At 41.7% G+C, this 16,173-nt stretch overlaps 1 protein-coding gene across 2 annotated transcripts in view; it reads left to right on the plus strand.

Moving 5' to 3' along the window:
* Positions 1-16,173, plus strand: part of NUP188 (nucleoporin 188) — a 75,771-nt gene that overhangs the window by 10,664 nt on the left and 48,934 nt on the right. For both annotated transcript variants that reach the window (XM_060200334.1, XM_007527045.3), the window contains exons 4-8: positions 5,609-5,693; positions 8,932-9,012; positions 10,067-10,111; positions 12,582-12,674; positions 12,851-12,970. In XM_060200334.1, coding sequence (XP_060056317.1) covers positions 5,609-5,693; positions 8,932-9,012; positions 10,067-10,111; positions 12,582-12,674; positions 12,851-12,970 — 424 coding nt within the window. The remainder of the gene's footprint in view (positions 1-5,608; positions 5,694-8,931; positions 9,013-10,066; positions 10,112-12,581; positions 12,675-12,850; positions 12,971-16,173) is intronic.

Consider the following 16,173-nt stretch of genomic DNA (forward strand, 5'->3'; position numbering starts at 1 on the left):
GACTCCCCTGCAGGTGGGAAGCCGGGGGCTCGAACCAGAATCCTTACACTGATTTTGTGCTTTGCGCGACGTGCGCTGAATCCGCTGCGCTACCGCCCTTCTCCTGAGATAGGTATTATTTTTGTTCTCTGGTTGAATGTGTAGATTTTTATTACTATTATTTATTTATTTTCCCTTTTGTTGCCCTTGTTTTTCATTATTGTTGTAGTTGTTGTTGTTATTGATGTCGTCGTTCTTAAATAGGACAGAGAAATGGAGAGCGGAGGGGAAGAGAGAGGGGGAGAGAAAGACAGTCACCTGCAGACCTGCTTCACCGCCTGTGAAGCAGCTCCCCTGCAGGTGGGGAGCTGGGGGCTCGAACCGGGATGCTGGTCATTGTGCTTTGAGCAATGTGTGTTTAACCCTCTGCGCTACCACCCGACTCCCAAATGTATAGATTTTTTTGTGGGAGGTAGAGGGACTAGGCAGTAGAAAACAATAGTATAAAATAGCAAGTTGATTACTGGGGCCAGGTAGTGGCCCACCAGGTTAAGTGCTCACACTACTTCATAGTTTCAGGAGTATAATTTTAGCAGTGCTTCAAGTGACTCTGTCTCTCTCTGTATATCACCGTCCCCCTCAATTTCTGTCTCTATCCAATAATAAATAAATAATAATATGTAAAAAAGAATGCTAGTTAAAAAGAGAAATTATACCAGATAGGACTAAACTCTTAAGTATCCAGTTCTTGTTATAAGAATCCAGTCCAGGATACCATATTGCATTTACTTGTCATGTCTCTTCAGCTCTTAATTGTGATAGTATTTCAGTCTTGTATTGACTAGTTTGGAGGAAGAAAATAGATCAAGTATTTTGGGGTTTGGGTTTAGGGGAAGATTATATACCATCCCCCCCTTTTTTTCCATCAAAGCACTGTTCAGCTCTGGCTTATGGGGGGTGGAGGTGGGGATTAAAACTGAGACTTTAGAGCCTCAAGCGTGAAAGTCTTTTGCATAGCTATTAGGCTGTCAGAAATGCATTATTTTATTATTATTATTACTGTAATTATTATTATTGATGTCGTCATTGTTAGGACAGAGAGAAATGGAGAGAGGAGGGGAAGACAGGGTGAGAGAAAGATAGACACCTGTAGACCTGCTTCACTGCCTGTGAATCGACTCCTCTGTAGTTGGGGAGCCCGGGGCTCAAACGGGGATCCTTACACTAGTCCTTGCACTTCATGCCACATGCGCTTAACCTGCTGTGCTACCACCTGACTCCCAATGCACTATTTTTTATCACATCATAATGAGATGATTACTATCTACATGAAATCCCTGGTAATGTGATTAGAGAAGTGGTTCATTATGTAGAGTGCAGGACTTATATGCATATGATTCTTGGTTTGATCCTTGGCATTATATATGCTGAAGCAGCAGTGTTCTGCTCTTTTCTCCTCATTAAATTTTTAAATAAATACTTTAAAAATTTTATATTTATTTATTTATTTTCCCTTTTGTTGCCCTTGTTTTTTTATTGTTTGTTGTAGTTGTTGTTGTTATTGATGTTGTTGTCGTTAGATAGGACAGAGAGAAATGGAGAGAGGAAGGGAAGACAGAGAGGGGGAGAGAAAGATAGACACCTGCAGACCTGCTTCACCGCCTTTGAAGCGACTCCCCTGTAGGTGGGAAGCCAGGGGCTCGAACCAGGATCCTTAACGCCAGTCCACCACACTAACGCCCGACTCCCACGAAATATATATATTTTTTAATTTTAAAAAGGAGACTTTAGGGGGTTGGGCGGTGGCGCAGTGGGTTAAGCACATGTGGTGCAAAGCGCAGGGACCGAGTAAGGATCCCGGTTCGAGCCCCCGGCTCCCCACCTGCAGGGGAGTCGCTTCACGGGCGGTGAAGCAGGTCTGCAGGTGTCTATCTTTCTCTCCCCCTCTCTCTCTGTCTTCCCCTCCTCTCTCCATTTCTCTCTGTCCTATCCAACAACAAAGCAACGTCAACAATGTCAATAATAACTGCAACGAGGCTGCAACAACTAGGGCAACAAAAAGGGGGAAAAATGGCCTCCAGGAGCAGTGGATTCATGGTGCAGGCACCGAGCCCAGCAATAACCTTGGAGGAAAAAAAAAAAAAAAAAAAAGGAGACTTTAACAAAACCGTAGGATAGGAGGGGTACAACTCCAGACAATTCCCACCACCAGATCTTCACAGCCCATCCCCTCCCCTGATAGCTTTCCTATTTTTTATCCCTCTGGGAGTATGGACCCAAGGTCATTGTGCGTTGCAGAAGGTGGAAGGTCTGGCTTCTTTAATTGCTTCCCTGCTGAACATGGGCGTTGATTGGTCAATCCATACTCCCAGCCTGCCTCTCTCTTTCCCTAGTAGGGTGGGGCTCTGGGGAAGCGGGGGCTCCAGGACACACTGGCGGGGTTGTCTGTCCAGGGAAGTCTGGTCAGCATCCTGCTGGCATCTGGAACCTGGTGACTGAAAAGAGAGTTAACATACAAAGCCAAACAAATTGTTGAACAATTATGGACCTAAAGGCTGGAATAGTGCAGATGAGGTGTTGGGGGTTGGGTACTCACTGCAGACTATTGTGTACTTTTGTTTTCAGGTATATATTTTGCCCTAGTTTATGTATACATGTGAACATATGCTCTGTCTCAGGGGACCTGGTCTATATCTAGGTTTTGGGACTTTGTTAGGAAGTGAACCACCTGGAATGGAATTAGAGAATACTATGAAATGAAAGGTCTCACCGGAGTAATGAAGCTGAAGGGTTGTCATTCCACACCTGAAGTCTCTGGACACAGTCTGAAGTGAAGCATGCTGAGGTGGCACTCGTTGAGTTGATTAGGTTGTGATCAGCGGATGCAATATTATTTGGTATGAATTAAGAGAAGCATGCAGGAAAGTGCCCCACCCTAAGGTTCCAGGACTGGGGGAAATATAGGCTCTATAGTGGAAATGTGAGGTTCTTGCTGTCTTAGGGTTCAAGAAGACAATGGATAGTTATTGTTCTCATCACATTATTTGGTAATTGGGTTAACTTTGAAAAGTCCCTTTATTAGGATTTGCTGTATAATACCCAACATCTTGTATATAGCTGTGCCACCGGTTGCTTCTGTTCTCCCTGGTCTAGGCTTTTGAGAGAGTCAACATATCAAAGACTCAGCCTATATATTAAAAAGACTCAGTCTGTGCTTTAAGAAGTTTGAGACATACAATCAATTTTTCCCCTCTCATATTAATTAAACAGTGATTATATGACTACAGTTTAATAGGAGTGTACATAAACACCATTCCCAGCACCAAGACTGTGTCCCCTCCCAACCACCCCTCTCCCACAGCCCCTGGAAGCTGAATATCTACCCTTTCCCTCACCACAGGGTTTTTACTTATGTGACCTACTCTAGATCTAGTCAGATCCTGCTTTTAGTTTCCCTTTCTGTTCTTTCTCAACTTCTGTTGATAAGTGGGATCATCCCATACTCATCTTTATCTTTCTGACTTAGCTCACTTAACATAATTCCTTCTAGCTCCATCCAAGATGGGTCAGGGAAGGTGGGTTCATTGTTCTTAATAGCTGCGTAGTATTCCATTGTGTATATATACCACAGCTTTCTAGCCACTCATCTGTTGTTGGGCACCTGGGTTGCTTCCAGGTTTTAGCTATGACGAATTGTGCTGCTATGAACATAGGTGTAAAAATATCTTTTTGGTTGGGTGTTATGGGGTCCTTGGGGTATATCCCCAGAAGAGGAATTACTGGGTCATATGGAAGGTCCATGTCTAGCCTTGTGAGAGTTCTCCAGACTGCTTTCCAGAGAGGCTGGGCCAATTTACAGTGCAGAAGGGTTCCTCTGTCCCCACAGCCTCTCCAGCATTTGTTGCTGCTGTCCTTTTTGATGTATGCCATTCTCAGAGGAGTGAGGTGGTATCTCAGTGTTTTCTTTATTTGCATTTCTCTGACAATCAGCGACCTGGAGCAGTTTTTTATATGTTTGTTAGCCTTTTGGATCTCCTCTGAAGTGAATGTTTTGTTCATATCCTCTGCCCATTTTTGGATGGGGTCATTTGCTTTTTTGGTGCTAAGTTTGCTGAGCTCTTTGTATATTTTAGTGATTAGTCTCTTGTCTGATGTATGGCATGTGAAGATCTTCTCCCGTTCTGTGAGGGGTCTCTGTGTGTGATAGTTTCTTTCGCTGTGCAGAAGCTTTTCAATTTGATGTAGTCCCATTGGTCTGTTTCTGCTTTAGTCTTCCTTGCAATTGGGTTTGTTTCATCAAAGATGTCCTTGAGGTTTAGGTGGGAAAGTGTTCCACCAATGTTTTCCTCTAAGTATTTGATATTTTCTGGTCATCCAGGTCCTTGATCCATTTGGAGTTCATTTTTGTTTCTGGTGAGATAAGGTGGTTCAGTTTCATTCTTCTGCATGTTTCAACCCAGTATTCCCAGCACCATTTATTGAAGAAAGCCTCCTTCCTCCATTTAATAAATACTTTTAAAGAATCATTGTGGCTAATGAAATGACTCTTGTATATTGAAAGATTTGTTAGCATGAAGTACTGAGTTCAGTTGCTGACACCACATATGCCAGAGCAAGTTTCTCTGTAAAGTTTCTCCCCTTTTTTTCTATTTTTTTTTAAATTAGATAGGATAGATAGAAATTAAGGGGGAAGGGAATGGGGCCGGGTGGTGGTGTACCTGGCTGAGTACATGTATTACAATGCGCAAGGACCCGGGTTAAGCCCCTGGTCCCCACCTGCAGGGGGGAAAGCTATGCAAGTGGTAAAGCAGGGCTGCTGGTGTCTCTCTGTCCCTCCCCCTCTCTATCTCCCTCTTGATTTCTGGCCATCTCTATCTAATAAATAAAGATAAATAAAATAAAATAAAAAGAAATTAAGGGTGAAGGGAAAGATAAGACACTTGCAGACCTGTTTCACTGCTTGTGAGTGTATTTCCTGTTGCTGATGTGTTACAGCTTCTAGTTCTTCTCAGTCTTCTTCTTCTAGCGTTTGCCCTTCTTCCGTAGCCAGTCAACAGCGTCAGGTTGAAAGCCGTCAGGAGCTGATTGTTGCTGGCTTTGAAAGTGACTGGGATCCATGTGGATTCAGTCGGCTAGGAAGGATCGTCAGTTTCCCCAATGAATGGGTACTCACGGGATGCACCACGAGAAGGTTGACCCAATGCATCCCATTCTTCTCAGTAAAGAGCTAAATAGTAGATACACGTATACTAACAGCTATTAATGCTCACCTCAACTTTTTATTGTAAATATATGTAAGAGATATTTGTGCATATATTGATTGATACTATATATGTGAGATATAGACATTTACATATTTTTAAAAGACTTACTTATTATATATGAAAGAGTTTTACATTAGATAGCACCCTGAGGCTATTTCCCCAGCCTGCGTCTATACTATAGCTCTATGACTTATATGTTAGTGGTTCTGTGGTACAAAGTTAATAGAGACAAATGTACGTGTATTTTATCAGTACCTAATGGGCATAAAAAAGTACCTGTGATAAAAATATCTCACAAGTATTTTTAATTTAAACCTAAAGGGGGTTGTTGAGAATGAGGAACTAATTCGTTATTCTTTTCATAGTCCAAATTCAGCTGAAAAAGTAAAAGCTAATAAAGACGTGGCTTCACCACTGAAGGAACTGGGTCTAAGAATCAGCAAGTTTTTGGTGAGTAAAAATTGGTACTGGCTACATCTATTACCTGCAGCATGGATGTACACGATTGTGTTTGTGCTTTTTTTTTATTGCCACTAAGGTTATTGCTGCAGTTCGGTGCCTATATGAAGAATTTTCCTCTCCAGGTGTGTTTTTTTTAAATAGCAACAGAGAAATTGAGAAGCATGGGGGAGATAGGGAGAGAGAAAGAGAGACACCTGCAGCAATGCTCTACTACTTGAGAAACTCCCCCCACAATCCTCGTTCTGTGTTCCATCTGTCCGTCCCCACAGGTGGGGCTTGGGCTTGAACCCAGGTCCATGTGCATGGTAATGTGCTCTATACTGAGTGTGTCACTACCCAGCTTTTTTTTTTTTTTTTTTTTTTTTTTGCCTCCAGGGTTTTCACACTGGAGCTTGGTGCGAATCCACTGCTCCTAGAGGCTTTTTTTCTTGATTTTTGTTGCCCTTGTTATTGTCATTTTTAAATATGACAGAGAAATCAAGAGTGGAGGGGGAGAGAAAGATAGACACCTGCAGACCTGCTTTACCGCTTGTGAAGCGACCCCCCCCCCCCCCCGCAGATGGGGAGCCGGGGGCTCGAACTGGCATCCCTATACCAGTCCCTGTGCTTTTGTGCCATTTGCACTTAACCTGCTATACTACCACCCGCTCTGTCCCCCCAGCCTATTGATGTACATAGTTTTATGTTAAGTTTATTTGTTTTGAGAATTAAATTGAGCATTTTGTTTTTAAAAATACCCAGTGTTGGGAGTCGGGCGCTAGCACAGCGGGTTAAGTGCACATAGAGCAAAGCGCAAAGACCGGCATAAGGATCCCGGTTCAAGCCTCCGGCTCCCCACCTGCAGGTGGGTCGCTTCATAGGTGGTGAAGCTGGTCTTCAGGTGTTTATCTTTCTCTCCCCCTCTCTGTCTTCCCCTCCTCTCTCCATTTCTCTCTGTCCTATCTAAAAACGAAGACATCAACAACAACAACAATAACTACAACAACAATGAAAAAACAACAAGGGCAACAAAAGGGAAAAAAAAACAACCAAAAAACCCAGTGTTGCAACTTTTCTTGATAAAAGTTAAAAACCAATTTACCTGACCCATTTAATAAGTATCATAAAGCTTTTTAGAGTAAATATTTATTTATTTATTCCCTTTTGTTGCCCTTGCTGTTTTATTGTTGTAGTCATTATTGATGTCGTTGTTGTTGGATAGGACAGATAGAAATGGAGAGAGGAGGGGAAGACAGAGATGGGGAGAGAAAGATAGACACCTGCAGACCTGCTTCACCGATTGTGAAGCGACTCCCCTTGCAGGTCGGGAGCCAGGGCTATAATAAAGCTCTTTTCTTTTTTCTTCCTCTTTATTAATTCCCTTTTTTTGCCCTTGTTGTGATATTATTGTTGTCCCCCTGCAGGTGGGGAGCTGGGGGCTTGAATCGGGATCCCTATTACCTGACTACCCATAAAGCTTTTTCCAACATACATTTGGTGTTCTTTAAGTTGACAACTTTGTCAGCATTCTTTTAATTTTGGAAATGCATCTCATACCTGCAGCTATACTAATGTGCTTGACAGATAAGTCCTATTGTTTCTGATAAGTAAATTAATTGTCATGTAATTACATTATCGGTAACTAACTCTGTTGCCCTCCTGTTATGTTTAGAATTGTTTTTTGTTTTGTTTTGCATTGGAGCACTGTTCATTCAGCTCTGGCTTATGGTGATTCAAGGGATTGAACCTGTGACCTTGGAGCCTCAGACATAAGAGTCCTTTTGCATAACCATTATGCAGTATACCCTGCTTGTATGGGTCTTTATTTTTTTTCCTTTTTTTTATTATTTCATTTATTTATTTATTCCCTTTTGTTGCCCTTACTGTTTTATTGTTGTAGTTATTCTTGTTGTTGTCGTTGTTAGATAGGACAGAGAGAAATGGAGAGAGGAGGGTAAGACAGAGAAGGGGAGAGAAAGACAGACACCTGCAGACCTGCCTCACTGCCTGTGAAGCGACTCCCCTGCAGATGAGGAGCTGGGGGCTCAAACTGGGATACTTATGCTGGTCCTTGTGCTTTGCGCCACCTGCACATAATGTGATATCACCCGACTCCCCCGCCCCTTTTTTAAAGATTTTATTTATTTATTTATTTTTAAAGATTTTATTTATTTATGAGAAAGATAGGAGGAGAGAGAAAGAACGTCACTCTGGCACATGTGCTGCCGGGGATCGAACTTGGGACCTCATGCTTGAGAGACCAAAGCTTTATCACTGCGCCACCTCCCGGACCATAGGATTTTATTTTTTAATGAGAAATATAGGAGAGAGAAAGAACCAGACATTACTCTGGTACTTGTGCTGTCAGGAATTGAACTTGGACCTCATGCCTGAGAGCCCAATGCTTTATCCACTGCACTGCCTCCTAGACCACTTATACAAAGTTTTGTTTTGTTTTTAATTAATAAAAAATTTTTAATTATTTATTTTCCCTTTTGTTGCCATTTTAATTTTTATTGTTGTTGTTATTGATGTCGTCGTTGTTAGATAGGACAGAGTGAAATGTAGAGGAAGGGAAGACAGAGGGGGAGATCCTTACCCCCTGGTCCTTGTGCTTCGGAACGCCACGTGAGCTTAACCTGCTGCGCTACTGCCTGACCCCCTTGTATTTTTAAAAAATATTTATTTATTTATTCCCCTTTGTTGCCCTTGCTGTTGTTTTTATTATTGTAGTAGTTGTTGTCATTGTTGGATAGGACAGAGAGAAATGGAGAGAGGAGGGGAAGACAGAGAAGGGAAGAGATAGACACCTGCAGACCTGCTTCACCGCTTGTGAAGCGACTCCCCTGCAGGTGGGGAGCCGGGGGCTCGAACCAGGATCCTTACGCAGGTCATTGCTCTTTGTGCCACGTGTGCTTAACCCGCTGCGCTACCGCCTAACCCCCCCCTTGTATTTTTTATCAAGTTTTTCGTTGTAGAGGATTAATTTTTTTTAAAGATTTTATTTATTTATTAATGAGAAAGATAGGAGAGAGAGAGAAAGAACCAGACATCACTCTGGTACATGTGCTGCCAGGGATTGAACTCAGGACCTCATACTTGAGAGTCTAGTGCCTTAGCCACTGCGCCACCACCCAGACCACATGTGGAGGATTAATCTTTTGGAATGCTTTGCTTCAAGTGTATCATTTCAGAGCTCAGATTCAAGTCTTTCTCCTTATGACCTCTCTCTCTCTCTCTTTTTCAGAGCCTTGATGAAGAACAGAGTGTGCAGTTGCTCCAGTATTACCTTCAAGAAGATTACCGAGGTACTCGGGACTCACTAAAGGTCTGTAGTTTTGCTAACTCCCTTCTCTTGCTTTTTCCTCCCTTTTCCTATTGCTTTTTAGGTAATTAAGGGTTTTGGTATCTATAAATAAAGGTTAATAAAGGTCAGATGTAGTTGTTCTCAGGAAAGAGAATTAATTTATTATTTGTAAAAAGACAATATGAATCAGAGCATAACTCTGGTATATGGATGCTGGGGATAGACCTTGGGCCCTCATGTTTGAGGGTCCAGTACTTTATCCACTGTGTCACCTTGCAGCCACAGGAGAGTTTCTAAATGCTTGAAAACATTAACCTCCTTCACTGGGATATGTCTTTAGACCTACATGTGTCGGGAGCAGCAGTTCCTTGATAGGCAAAGGCCCTGGGCCTGTGAGCAAAGGGTTTACAAAGGATGGAGAGATTAAAGATGAAACTTTTAGTAGCATTACTATTTTTTAAAGTTTATTCCCTTTCATTGCCCTTGTTGTTTTATTGTTGTTGTAGTTATTATTGTTGTTCTTACTGATGTCGTTGTTGTTGGATAGGACAGAGAGAAATGGAGCGAGGAGGGGAAGACAGAGAGGGGAGAAAGATAGACACCTGCGAACCTGCTACACCGCTTGTGAGGCGACTCCCCTGCAGGTGGGGAGCCAAGGGCTTGAACCGGGATCCTTACGCCAACCTTTGTGCTTTGCGCCACCTGCCCTTAACCTGCTGCGCTAATGCCCAACTCCTAGCATTACTATTTTTATTTTTATTTACCAGTGCACTATTCATCTCTGGCTTCTGGTGGTGTGGGAGAGTGAGCCTGCAAACTTTGAAACTTAGGCATGAAAATCTTGTGTAAACAGGCTCCACATTAACAAGTTAACTATAGAATCTCAGGGTGTCAATGCTGAAAAGAACCTGGGATTATGCCTAGCCTGACCAGGCTTTCATCTTATATATGGGTGTGGGCAAGGATTTGAGCACAGATTTGAATATGATTTTAGAAATCAACAGGCACTTTACCTTTTCCTTTGTTGATTGAGTTTGATTATATGATGACTTGCTGACTGTTCTGTTTCTTTCAGACGGTACTGCAAGATGAGAGGCAGAGTCAGGCCTTAATTCTGAAGGTAAGTAGTAGTTACTATATCCATTCTGTGTTGTTAAATTAAGTGATGGAACATTGTTGATGTTTTACTCTTTTTTAAAATATTTATTCCCTTTTGTTGTTGTTGTTATTGATGTTGTTGTTGTTGGATAGGACAGAGAGAAATAGAGAGAGGAGGGGAAGACGGAGAAGGGGAGAGAAAGATAGACACCTGTAGACCTGCTTCACCGCTTGTGAAGCAACACCCCTGCAGGTAGGGAGCTGGGGGCTCGAACCGGGATCCTTACGGCAGCCTTTACGCTTTGCGCCACCTGCTGTGCTACTGCTGGACTCTTTTAATAGGTAAATCCTGAAACAAGAAACTTTTGTCCCTAGGACTTACCCTAAGTCCCTAGGACTTTTCTCAGTAGATTCCCCACCCATTGGGGTAAGAGTTGCTTTGTGGATTAACTGACTTTCTCATTCCTTCATTATTAACTCCTTTCCTCTCTGCCTCCTTCCCAGAGCACTGCTTATCTCTAATTGATGGTGGGGCTAAGGACTGAACGTAGCACTTTTAGTGCTTTAGGCATGAAAGAAGTTTTGTATAACCATTATGCTATCTCCCTAGTCCTCAAAGATATATATTTTTTCTAGATATGAGTGCAGTGCAGTGGTATTGAATTTTGTTATTACTGCTGGTATTTCTATTGCACTGGGAGGGCTTTTTTCAGCTAGAGACAGAAACAGTGAGAAAGAGAAAGACACCACAGCACTAAAGCTTCCCTCAGTGCAGTGGGGGGTGAGTGATTTGTATTTCTTTGTTCCTTTATCTCCACCTCCCTTCTGATGCAGCCTTTTTTTAAAAAAAATATTTATTCCCTTTTGTTGCCCTTGTTTTATTGTTGTAGTTATTACTGTTGTTATGACGTCATCGTTGTTGGATAGGGCATAGAGAAGTGGATAGAGGAGGGGAAGATAGAGGGGGGGAGAGAAAGAGACACCTGCAGACCTGCTTCACCGCCTGTGAAGCAATTCCCCTGCAGGTGGGGAGCCGGGGGCTTGAACCGGGATATGCTGGTCCTTGCACTTTGCGCCACGTGTGCTTAACCCGCTGCGCTACCACCCGACTTCCGTGATGCAGCTTTCTAACATAGAATTTTCTTTTTCCTTTTGCCCCTGAGGGTTTGCTGGGGCTTTGTGCCTGCACAATTCCATTGCTCTTAGTGAACTTTATTTTATTTTTATTTTTTAAGATAGAGAGGAGGAGGAGAAACACCAGAGCAGTGCTTCATTGCTTGTGAAGCTTTCCCCTTTCTGTGGTGCTCTCATGTGGTTTGAGCTGGTGACTCAGACCCAGGTATGTGTTCTTGGTACAGCGTGTGTCTCACCAAGTGAGTTATCTCCTGGTTCCTCAGTTAAGACAAACGAGTTATTCAGTGAGAGAACCACATCATTACTATGATATGAATGGTGCTAGAGATTCGATTTGGGACCTCACTCATGCGTCTTGGGTCCTTATGCACTGCAACACAGTACTGTGCCTCCTTCCTGGCTACAGTGTCATTTTTAGATATAATTGTGACTTCTGAAGTGGTTTCCTATTTGATATTTAGTGATAATTAAGTACAATAGTTAACACACAGTTCAGACAGATAGCTGTTTTCTTTGTTGTCTTTCTTTGGCTTCACTGGGGTTTGACTGCTCTAGAGTGGCTTTTTTTCAGATAGAAAGACACCACAGAATTGAAGCGTCTTCCTTTAGCACAGTGGGGGTCAGGCTCAAATCAGTGGGGGGTATCTATCTATCTATCTCTATGTATCTATATATATATAGTTTGTTGTTTGTTTATTTTTATTTTCATGGATTTTCATAACAGTAAATAACTTGAATACACTGATAAGCCATGGGGGGGAAACTTGTTTATATTCACAAATAATATCTTTTATTTTGTGTGACTTTATTCATTCCCTAGGACATAAAGATTTTTTGCTTCCATTTGACCTAAGCTATGTTTCCAATTCTATGATTTCTTATACAAATGGAATTTTCCCATTTGCACTTTTTAAAAAATGTATTTTAATTTTATTTACTATTGGATAGAGAAAGAGAGAAATTGAGAGGGAAGGGGGATATAGATAGAGAAGACAGAAGACAGATAGACACCTGCAATCCTACTTCACCACTTGGAAGCTTTGCCTTTGCAGGTGGGGACCAGGGGCTTGAACCAGGCTCCTTGTGCACTGCAGTGTGTGCACTTAACCAGGTGAGCCACTTCCTAGCCCCCCCCCCCCTTTATTTTTCTAGAGCACTGCTTAGCTCTGGCTTATGATAGTTGTAGAAGTTGAACCTGGAATTGAAGCCTTCTGCATGAAAGTTATTTTACATAACCATAATGCTATCTCCCTAGACCTTCATTTACATCTTTAACTTTTTTTAGTCAGTAAAATTAAAGTTGAATATTTTCTGTGCAAAGATGAACACTTGATTTAAGATCTTTGGATTCCTCATAGATTGCAGATTATTATTATGAAGAGAGAACTTGCATTCTTCGCTGCGTGTTGCACCTTCTCACTTATTTCCAAGATGAAAGACACCCCTATAGGGTAAGTGTATTTAGTCCTCTTGGTTCTATTGACGTTTACCAGCTGAAAATTGATATTTATCAGTTAAAGTTTAACCCATTTTACTACTTTTATTTTCATGTTCACGTTAATTTGAATATTTGCCGTTTTAATCTAGATACATGTTACTCTGATTTTGATTTTTTTTTTTTTTAAAGGTTGAATATGCCGACTGTGTTGATAAGTTGGAGAAGGAACTAGTTGTAAAATATAGACAGCAGTTTGAAGAGCTTTATAAAACTGAAGCACCAACATGGGAGACACACGGAAACCTCATGGTATGTGATTATTGGGCCTTCCTAGAACTCTAAAAGAATACCTGCAGGCCTAGCAACCTGTGCGGTATTTATTTATTTATTTATTTATTTATTGGCTAGAGACAGAGAGAAAGTGAAAATGAAGGGAAGATAGAGTGGGAGACAGATAGGGAGACACCTGTAGCAGTGCTTCACTGTTCTTAGAGTTTTCCTCCTGCAGTTGGGGTCTAGGGTCTTAAATCTGGGTCCCCTGTAATGTGTGCTCATCTAGGTGTACTACCACCGAGCCTCTAATTTGCTAAAACCATTTATAGATTAATCTTACTTAAAAAAAAATTAAACAGGGCAACAAAATGGAATGAATAAGTTTGTCTATCCAGTTAAATTTACTTTTATGTTCTTACCTAGAAGGGTTAAATAATGTTTGCAGTTCTGTTGGAGATTGGTGGAACTCTAATCCCAAGATTTTATCTATTATTGTTTTCTGTTGTGTGACACTAGTCTGATTATTTCATCCTAAATCTTAATAATCTCCATTTCTCCATTTATAGACTGTAATGTGACCTTTTTTGTTTTTAAAATGTGTATTAAAACAATTGAACCAGAATATAGATGGTAATTGTTTGAATTTTTAAATGAAAGAAAAGGGTCTCTACAATAGAAATAAAAGCAGAAAATTCCCAGGAATAATCTTATTATAATCCAGTATCTAATTTTAAAAGATATTTTTTGGGGGGCTGGGTGGTGGCGTACCTGGTTGAGCACACATGTCATAGTGTTCAAGACCCAGGTTGAGTCCCTGGTCCCCACCTGCAGGGGAAAAGCTTTGCAAGTGGTGAAGCAGTGCTGCAGGTGTCTCTCTGTCTCTCTCCCTCTCTATCACCCCTGTAACTCTCAATTTCTGCTTGTCTCTATCCAATAAAGAAATAAAGATAATGCAAAAAAGTTTTTTTTTAATATTATTTATTTCCCCCTTTGTTGACCTTGTTGTTTTTCATTGTTGTACTTATTGTTGTTGTCGTTGTTAGATAGGAGAGAGAAAAATGGAGAGAGGAGGGGAAGACAGAGAGGAGGAGAGAAAGACACACCTGCAGACCTGCTTCACTGTCTGTGAAGCGACTCCCCTGCAGGTGGGGATCTGGGGGCTCGAACCAGGATCTTTAAGCTGGCCCTTGCACTTTGCGCCACATGTGCTTAACTCGCTGCACTACCGCCCGACTCCTGCAAAAAAAAAATTTTTTTTTTAATTTTTATTAGTTGGTGGTGGGGGGAAATACCAGAACATCATTGTGGTACATAGGCTGCCAGGAATCAAAGTTGGAACCTTATTTGAGAGCCCAATATTTTACCCATTTCTCCACCTCCCAGGTCCAACAATCCCAATATCTAAATGAAAAGGCATTTATTTATTTATTTATTCCTTTTTTGTCCTTGTTGTTGGATAGGACAGAGAGAAATGGAAAGAGCAGGGGAAGACGGGGAGAGAAAGATCGACACCTGCAGACCTGCTTCACCGCTTGTGAAGCGACTCCCCTGTAGATGGGAAGCCAGGGGCTGGAATCGGTTTGCTACTCAGCCCTAGGAAATTCTAAAAAAAAAAAAAAAAAAAAAATATATATATATATATATATATATATATATATATATATATTTTTTTTTTTTTTTTTTTTGCTTCCAGGGTTATTGCTGGACTCAGTCCTTGCGCTTTGCGCAATGTGCGCTACCACCAGACTCCCAGGGCTTTATTTATTTATTTATTTATTTATTTATTTTATTTTATTTTTAAAATTTTTTATTTAAGAAAGGATTAACGAACAAAACCATAAGGTAGGAGGGGTACAACTCCACACAATTCCCACCACCCAATCTCTTTAACCCACCCCCTCCCATGATAGCTTTCCCATTCTCTAGTCCTCTGGGAGCATGGACCCAGGGTCATTGAGGGTTGCAGAAGGTAGGTCTGGTTTCTGTAATTGCTTCCCCGCTGAACATGGGCGTTGACTGGTCGGTCCATACTCCCAGTCTGCCTCTCTCTTTCCCAGTAAGGTGTGTCTCTGGGGAAGCTGAGCTCCAGGACACATTGGTGGGGTCTTCAATCCAGGGAAGCCTGGCCAGCATCCTGGTGGCATCTGTAACCTGGTGATTGAAAAGAGAGTTAACATACGAAGCCAAACAAATTGTTGAGCAATCATGGATCCCAAGCTTGGAATAGTGGAGAGGAAGTGTTAGGGAGGTACTCACTGCAAACTCTAGTGTACTTCTGCTTTCAGGTATATATTTTGCAGTAGTTTATGGATACGTGTGAACATATGCTCTCTCTCACAGAAACTGGTGTATATCTAGGTATGGGACTTTGTTAGAAGGTGAACCACCTGAGATGAAATTAGAGTGTACTATAAAAGGAAAGGTCTCACCCGAGTAATGAAGCTGAAGGGTTGTCATTCCACACGTGAAGTCTCTGGACACAGTCTGAGGTGAAGCATGTTGAGGTGGCAATCGTTGCGTTGGTTAGGTTGTGATCGGTGGATGCAATATTATTTGGTATGGATTGGGAGATGTATACGGGAAAGTGAGCCCTATCCAAGGGTTCCAGGACTGGGGGAAGTAGGGGCTCTATAGTGGAGATGTGAGGTTCCTGCTGTCTTAGGGTTCAAAAAGACAATCGATAGTTAATGTTATCATCACATTATTTGTTAATTGGGTTAACTTTGAAAAGTCCTTTTGTTATGGTTTGCTGTACAGTATGGCTTTATTTATTTTTAAGATTTTATTTATTTAGGACTGGAGACAGTATATTGGTTATTAATAAAATTTTAGCAAACCAGATATAATAATGAATCTGCATATAATATGATCATATATATCAAAAAAGTCCTACTTGAATAAGTCAATTTAATAATGTTACGAAAAAGAAGACCAATGCTTAGGGGCCAGGTGGTTATACAGCCAGTAGAGCACACAAAGTACTGTGTGCAAGGACCCAGGTTCAAGTCTCCAGTTCCTACCTGCAGGGGGAAAGCTTTAGAAGTGGTAAAGTAGGGGGTCGGGCAGTAGCACAACAGGTTAAGCACACATGGCTCGAAGCCCAAAGACTGGCGTAAGAATCCTAGTTCAAGCCCCGGCTCCCCACACCTACAGGGAGGTCACTTCACAAGCAGTAAAACAGGTCTGCAGGTGTCTGTCTTTCTCTCCCACTCTCTGTCTTCCCCTCCTCTCTCCATTTC

This window comes from Erinaceus europaeus, chromosome 10, assembly GCF_950295315.1.
Source record: "Erinaceus europaeus chromosome 10, mEriEur2.1, whole genome shotgun sequence".
NCBI classification, from domain to species: domain Eukaryota; kingdom Metazoa; phylum Chordata; class Mammalia; order Eulipotyphla; family Erinaceidae; genus Erinaceus; species Erinaceus europaeus.